The sequence below is a fragment of the Fulmarus glacialis genome, unplaced genomic scaffold (assembly GCF_000690835.1).
Source record: "Fulmarus glacialis isolate BGI_N327 unplaced genomic scaffold, ASM69083v1 scaffold27711, whole genome shotgun sequence".
In the NCBI taxonomy this organism is placed as follows: domain Eukaryota; kingdom Metazoa; phylum Chordata; class Aves; order Procellariiformes; family Procellariidae; genus Fulmarus; species Fulmarus glacialis.
The window spans coordinates 5,773-14,119 of record NW_009191310.1 but is presented as its reverse complement, the minus strand read 5'-3'; the positions used below and the strand labels follow the sequence as shown (position 1 = coordinate 14,119).

The following is an 8,347-nucleotide window of genomic DNA, read 5'->3' as shown; positions in this document are numbered from 1 at the left end:
GCTTCCTTGGCGCGGTGGCAGAGGCAGACATAAATCCGCAACGGGGCAGTGAGGTAGTGGAGGCAAACGTCAAAGAACCGCCCCCGTGAACAGGCTAATTATGCTCTATAGGAAGCTATTGGCCAAAAACATAGCTTTTAACCAGTTTTGTTAATATTGCCCCTTTCTTAAGGATAAGAGAGTTTTCATGGTGAGAAATACCCTAATTCTAATAAGGCAATTCACTGTGACTGCTCTGAGCAGCAGGACTGTCCTTCCAGCGCTGGGAGAAGCCTTTCGCCATCACAAGTCCTCAGCGGGCGTTGGGTCAGCTCCGCACGGCTCCCGCCATGTTGGGAATGGGTCGCAGTTTAAACAGCAGGGTCTTTTTTTTGTGAAAGGGGATTATAAACTCTGCTAGCTGAACAGCTTTGGTAGCCTGGGCTCAGAGAGACATCTTAACTCAGACAGGCAGAGCTCAAGGTTTACGTGAATGTAGTCAGAGCCACTGGCCAACACCTGGATGCTGCATCCATCTGGTGATTCAGGCAAGTACTTGAGAGACCGGGAGCGACCTTGGCTAGGAAATATTCCTGGGAGAAATGCGGGATACCTGCTGTAGGGGCTTTTCGGGGCTTTTCAGGGCTTTTAGCCCAAAAAGAGAAAAACAAATTAAAAAAAAACAAGAAAAAGGAAACTAAAATGCAGAAACTAACTGAAGGAGATGTCAGTCCTTCCTAGCACTGAGCTCAACACATTGTGGGAACTTGACTTAAATGTGAAGAGATGAATCAGACAGCCAGAGATGGTGACTGATGTGGTTAGCCTGTAAAATGGACAGCACTGTTCAAAGGGGCAGCGAAAAATCATGCCTGAGTCATTGCAATAGCAAACTACTTTATGCGGCTGAATGGCTGCTAATTTAGTAGAAGACAAGTTGACTGTATATAGAGCTGTTTCTGAAAAGTGACTTTATCTTTTTTTGTGTGATGTCTTCTGTAGCTCTTCAAGAGCAGATGTGCAGATGGAAAGCCACATACCCAGTAATGATCCTGGGAACAGCACAAACTCCTGCCTGTAGCTTCATCTCCCCGAAGAAAGAAGATGGTATACAAAAAAAGGGAAAAGGATAACGAATGTGTAACTTCTTAAGGACCTTTGCAACTTGAAGGAACAATAAGGGCCTGAGAACAGCACAAAATGGCTGGTTTTCTACACTGACTTCTCAGGTTTCTTTTGTAAATCTTAAAGCTCTGCTTTGCAACCCAGTAAAAGCCAGAATCAATTGAAAATTCTGCTTGTGAAATATGCACATTACTTTTGAGCTGGCCTGTAGGGTTTTTTAAATGGCCTAGAGCTTTGCTGGCCAGGTTGTTCCTGTTGAACATCTTAGAGACATGATTTATGGGCCTCTGTTAACAGTTAAAACCCTAATTGGGTTGGTATTTTGTTTCATATGGGATTTCAACAGCTACCAACTACAGCAAGGTATGTGTTGCCTGTCACATTCAGCTGGTATTAAATAAACCCAGCTTTCCTGAAATTAGAGACAATTAATCTATCTGTTTTAATAATTGCGACATTTAAACTAACAACTTCTCTTATAATGTAAATATAAGTATGATTCAAGCAACAATTATTCTACCATGAATGATCTGGTACCAGAAAAATAGAAGTAGGTAGAAAATTTGTGGAGGTAGATATTATTAAAGAAGAAAGGATACAAGAAAAATGTTAAATTCCTTGGGTTTGTACATGTAGAATTGTTTCTGGAATGGAAATATCAGCAGTAACAACAGCAATAAAAAGCTCCCAAATCAGTATCAACATGACAGAAACTCTCTGTTATGTTATTTTATTTGCCTTCTCAATCCAGTTTTCAATTACTCCATCTTTTTAGTAGTGTACCTGAGAGCAGGATGGAGCTGATTTTTGCAGCTGAGCGTTATGCCTTACAAATAGTGTATTCCAAAGCCAGAATGGTCTGAATCCCTGAAATGGTATACATAGGAAGAGGCCCATTCTACCCTGAAAAAATGTTAATAATTTTGATTTTAACAAGTTGCTTCAGCCATGATGCAATGAGAACATAGGAAACCCATGATCTGGTCAGAAGCTGCTCTGGAGATCATCTGGATACCAGTGCAGTGTCTTAAAAATGAATTGATCTTCCTGCTTATGGGCCAAAATCCTTCTGTTCTTCTAATGTGCAGGATGAGGAAAATCATTACCTCCCAATTTTCTTCCAGAAGATGAAAAGCTCAGTGCTTCAAGGCAAGCGTTGTCCTTCAAAATGGCCATAGAAACAGAAGAGGGAGGATTACCTATTGGTTTTTATGAAGAAGGGTAAGAGAAAAGTTATCTCTTTTCTGACATGAGAAAATTCAAAAGTAATTCTGAAAGCAGCAACAAGCTCCAAAGACCTCTGAGGCAATATGGACTTACGCATATTAGGCACTTACTTCTGCCTGTACACACAACAGTCGTTGACCTCAATAGGGTGTTCCCCCAAATTTGATTAAAGAAGGGACTTTTCTGCAGTGAAGTGTGGCACAGCACGATCTGCTAAAATAGCCTCAAGAATTAATGAGAAATACATTTTCTCAGTGATCTGATGGCCAGGCTGCCCAGAGAGGCTGCCTGTCAGCTCCTATCAGTCATTCCATTAGGAGGATTGCAAAATATCCCTGCCGTTGCCAGCTTGGAAACCTCACGCTCCATAGCAGGACACGGGTCAAGCGTGAGCACGCAGGACTGCTGACGGGCCTCGTCACCGGCTGAGACTGTGGAGGAGGTATTGGCTACCAAGAGCTTTTTCCTTTTAACTTTCTTGCCTTGGATTGTCACCCCGCAAGGTGTGAGATGAAGCTGAGCTCTAAAGGAGTTGACAGCGTTCATCTCTGCGCCGTAGGTGTTCAGCCACCTTGCAGGGCTGGGTTATCATTTGCTTTAATTGTGTGATGCGTGTATTGCTGTGTGCTTGCAACAGTCCAGATTTTTTAAATGGAAGCACCTGATGTTCATAACAGCAACGAGAGAGAAAACAAACGTCTGAATACCCAAACCTCCATGTCAGCCAATGCATGTGCTACTGGAAGCTTTCTCTGTGACGTTGAGTTTAGCTGACAGAAATATTCTCAGAAACACAAGTTTGTGAGCTCTGCATGCAGCAGTCACAGAGCCAGTGTTTCCAATGTGCTAAGAGCAGCTCTGTGATGGCTGCAACCTTGGCCAAAACACTGGGGTTGAACTGGAACTAAAGCTAAAAGCCCAGTTTGCTCCAATGCAAATTAAAGGTCTCCATTTGAGCTCTAGCAAATACACATTGGCTACGTTACGGAATTAAGGCTGGGAGTACAGATGGTTATGGAAGTGTACAGATACGAACCTACAAGTTTTGAAATGCTTTCCTGGGGTTCTGTTAGTTTCTGCAACGTATGCATTGCTGGTGCAACGGCACTTAGTGTAAGACTTTGGCTAGATGGGATTGACTTTGGATGTAAGCGGGTAACGGCTGCTAGAGCCGAACCTTCAGTATAAAATAGGCCACATGGTTTTCACAATGGAATAATAAAAGCAATTGAATTCGTAGTGTGCTAATGAGTTAAGCCTGAGATGCTTATAAATTAGGTAATAAAGGCACTTTATGCTAAGATGGCTGTGCCAGATATTGGTGAAATCAGGCTGCGACTTTCAAGATATTTGCAAAGTTCATGTTCGACAACGTCGGGCACTTTTGACATTGTAGTATGGGTATGATATGTTTTTACTCATGGCATGAAACATCCAGAGTATATCGCACAGTTTCTAGCCAGTGGAAATAGTTTACAAAGGTGTGAGTAAAACTGGACGGTTTGGAGAGGGACTCTTTCTATGGGATGAAATATCTCAAGTCTATTGTTTGTTTTGCTATTACCAGCTGAGAAATTGCATTGCTGACAATAAATGCTGGGGAGCTGACCTGACTGTAATAATAAGTAGGTTTAAACTTTGTCTTGCTGCTACCACTCTTCAAACATCTACCATAATACATGTAATAACTCTCACATTTTTATTTATTGTAATGAATTCTATTTAACTCACCTATTTTTAATCTAACAGCCAATACACAAATCATCCAGTGCATATTCTGTAGTGGGTTATGAAAAAAAGCCCATCCATTTGATTATGTCTTAACTTGGAATGGATATTTTCAATCCATGGAATAAAATATTTGAACAGAGAAAAAGGCCCAACTTACTGAATAATATTATCCATTGCAAATCACTTTTTCACCTCTCATCAGCATTATACCTTTATCTCAAGAGTGGAATGGAAGGCGGGTATTAATATTCAAAACCAACACAGGGCATTAGATATCACATATCACTGTATAGAAGATCCAGAAATAGATGATTTACTTTAAAGGGGATAATCAAAGAAAGCTAATCAAAAAGCTAATCAAAAAGAATATTTAAAGTTGCCTTGATCATGATCCATAGGTACATACACAGGGAGAAGATAACAAGTACTAAAGGATCTTTAAGCTTTCAGAAAAATGCATAATACCAATTGCTGGAAGTTTGGACTGGACAGGTAAGATCCCAGCTTGTAAACTGGGGTAAAAACAAGGGACAACCATGTTACAAATCATCTTTTAGATGGGCTATAGTAAATATTCTATTATTAAACTGTTTAAATGGGGATTGCATAACTTTCTCAAAATTAGTCTCTGCTTTCCTCTTTTGGCACCGATGCAGGAAGGTAAGGGTGCAATTCTGGGGTGGAATGCAGATAATTAGTCAATATGAGCCCATCTGGCCTTAAAAATCTGACAGTACAAACCTTGCAGTGTGCCTAAGAGGAGGTACACAGTCACATGGAACAAATCACTGCTGAAGAAGAAGGAATATGTAAAAGGTAATAATGGGGAGGGAAGGGATTTGAGGATGTTTTAAAAAGAGTTTTGAAGAAAGAGGACTCCTGGCAGTTGATGTCCGGGATAGAAGAAGTTCAAAGGAAAGCATAAAACCAAAATCGGGAGAAGAAAACCAAAGGAGATACAAGCTAAAGACTCCTCTGAGCATGAGATTAGATCAGGAGAGAAAAACCAGAAGGATAAGTAACAAAGAGCTTTGCAGATGTGAATTAAGGGTCTGAATTTTTTGCAGTAAAGACATCAGCTGAAGGATTCCAGTGGTCTGTACAACCTTTTGAAGCTATGAAAGAAGTAGAAGACAGGCTGTGAGGAGGAAAAGCCTTTTCCAGCAGTTAAAAGAATCATGAAAAGAAGAAACAAAAGTAGTCAATGACACACCAGAAAATTATATGCATGACCCACTGGATCAAAGCAAAGAGTGACATATCTAACCTAAGAATCTTCCTTCACAAAAGTAAAAAACAAACCGTCCTGTTCATCATCTATTCCCTTCCTCCTCAGAAAATTTTGCTCACGGTTGTGAGCCAACGCTAGCAAGTTCTGGGGCAGAGGAGTAGTTAGCAAGAAAAGCGTGCATCAATAGCTGTTGCTTTGGTTACAAAGGCACATGACCATGTACAGTCGTGACAAGTTATTTTCAGCTTTACACCATGAAATAGAGAGAATATTAATAAAAAAGATTATGTTATCTCTGCTTGGTCTCTCTGTAGTGGAAAGTCCCAGTGCAATGTCACATGCTACATCGTACTGCATAATTGTTACTGTGTGCTCTAACGACATTGAAGTCACCCCTGATGCTGAGTGCACAGAACTCATCAGCTCGGGAAGGGAAAGGTTCTTACTGGTGCTGGGGATGTATCTTCATGAACAGCGTTTCTTAAGTGCTAGCTATTAACTTGAGTGGGAGCGGTACTGGGCACCCAGCTGCCTCTGCTGCCTGTGTGTCAGCATATAGATACCGCTGAATCCTTAGCCCAGCCCACGCTAAGGCATAGGCACAAAAGGCACAAAATTGCAGAGCAATCTCTGTCTCCCAGTGAAAATCAAGCACGGTGGGGGATCAAACAAATGGTTAGATCTCTACTGACATTTCAAAGTTTCTGCAGACAAAGATGACAGCTGCTCAGGTTCAGACGAAAGGCAGAGGAGGAGTGGGAATGGAGCACGAACAGCATGGTGGTGCCTCTTGGTACCACGGGGGTCCAGGGAGGCCCACGCATGAACTCTCTGTCAGGAAGAGAAATGAGCTGTGAGCTCTGGACTGAAGCAGAGATGAACCAGACTCCTACCATGGCCAAAATAATTTTGCATGATGATGCTAATATTCTATGATGACGCTAATGGCTGGAAGCGATTCAGGAGCCCCACTTCTGGCATGGTTCATTCCCACCTTCTCCCAACCACAGCTTCTGATTTAGACTCTGTGAGGAGGCATCATGATGAATCTTGTCCTTCATGTCACTTTTTCGGCCCTGTTACATAGCAGGACAGTCTGAACCTCTGGGGGAGAGGACAGCTATGACAGCTCCTCCTTTGAAGGTTTATTCTTTGAAGCTTCATGTCCATGACATCAAGAAGGGAAGTCAATGGATACCAGTGTTAAGAGACAAAAAAAGACATTCCATTCCAAGAAACAACCCCTTCATAAAACCTCTTTGTGAACTCAAGATTTTAAAAAAGTTTGACCTAGTGGGGAAAAAAATCAAACTGTTCTGTACAGAAGAAATTCTCTGCTGGAAAGCATATAAGAAAGTTCACAGGCACTGCAAACACTAGCCCAGTGGGTAAATTCTCTGAATGAGATGCACTTTGCACTCACAGCAGTACTGAAATTCAGCAGCTCCCAGGACTGAAATTTATTCCATTTTACCAATAAGAAGGCAACTAATAATAGTTTTAAAAAGGAAGAATTTATTGTGTGAGTGAAGGTAAAAGACCAGATTCTGATCTTTATTACTCTGGCTTATGTCAGACATATTTTGCACCATTTTACATACAGTAGACCTGTCACAGAATAAACCCAAAATAAATGGGATCAGAATCAGACCCTGAAATTTAATCGCAAGGGACATATATTGTTCCTAGTATCATTAAATGGCCAGGGCCAGGTCCACTCTGGGAGGCAGAAGGATCTTCCACCGCCTGAGGCCCAAACGCTGCGGTCCCTCTGAAATGCACTTTGATTGAATGGAAACCAGGGCCATGGAGGCTGGGACACCACGGGCAGTGATAAGATCCTGCAGCAATAAGCCTCTCCCGGCAAAAGATCTAGCATCCATTCACCTCCAAGTGTGTGAGAGCTCTCCTCAGAGCAGAAGGGGGTACCCTTAAACTTAAATTTGTGCTGATGTGGCTGAACAGCCATCTCAAATAAGTATCACTCAAGAGATGAGTCTCATTGAAGTCAATGGTCTCCTCCCCACATAAGTAGTCTTTGTAGACCAAGGTCTTACCCAGCCATCCTTCACAGAGCACTTTAGGTTCCTCTGAGACCATTTGTTACAGTCATTTTTTCCTCCCCTTCCGGTTGAAGAGTTTGGAAAGGTGTCAAAGGATTAGTATCATGCAAATTGCGAAAGGAAAGTGTCACTAAGGTAGCAAGACTTCACAAAAAATAGCTTAGGGGACTGTGCAGTATCCAGAATTAAATTTTATAGCAGTCCATAAAATTGAAGTATGAGCCAAGGGTTAACAACCTTGAATTTTGCCCTTAAAATTAGTCCAAGAAAATCTACTTCATTATAAATACGGTAGTACAATATAGTGTCCTGTTGATTGATATGCCCAAGAGCTACCTTTGTCGCCAGTCTTTTAAGCAGTAATCTTTCATTTTGGTCTTAATAGTGAGATGGGCACCTCCTTCCTCATTGGGCTATCAATTTTTACCTGCCAATACAGTTTGATGAGCTTGCTTATATGCTGCTCAGTGCCTCCTGTCAGCCAGTACGTATAGTCAGCAATCATGGCGCTCCTGATGACAAAAGCAGAATAAATGAGCGTATGAGCGTACAGGGAGAGAAGGATGTATATAGCAGTATTTAAAGGAGGTACTATTAAGAGTGTAACATGAGGTTTGTATCAAAAGATTACACATAACTCTCAGTCTTTGTCCAACTTTAAGACAAACATTAGTAAATATTTTTGAGCTAATTAAACTATCTGCAAGCAACAACCCTACATTTTCTTTTAATAGCTTTTTCATATTTTAATCTGAGCAAATATTTAATGACTGCTATATAATATTTTAGTCTGGCTTTTCTTTTTTTTTGCTTCAAGGTATTTATGGGTAAAATATATGTAAGTCCATTTCTTCTAGGACAGCATCAACACATATAACACCCTGTAGCTTGGCAGTCTGAGAATATCACTTGTCTATGGCAAACTCAGACATAGTTCACTTTTGATTAAACTATATCTTAAAAAAACCCTCCAAACCAAAAGTAATCAGCT

At 41.2% G+C, this 8,347-nt stretch overlaps 1 protein-coding gene across 1 annotated transcript in view; it reads right to left on the bottom strand.

The window, feature by feature from the left end:
- The window catches only part of LOC104083241 (spermatogenesis-associated protein 16-like), a gene marked incomplete at its 5' end in the record, with an annotated part of 42,394 nt that extends 34,526 nt beyond the window's left edge, over window positions 1-7,868 (bottom strand). The window contains one exon of the mRNA XM_009586658.1: window positions 7,784-7,868. Within this exon, the coding sequence (XP_009584953.1) occupies window positions 7,784-7,868 (85 nt within the window). The remainder of the gene's footprint in view (window positions 1-7,783) is intronic.
- Between the last annotated feature and the right edge of the window lie 479 nt (window positions 7,869-8,347).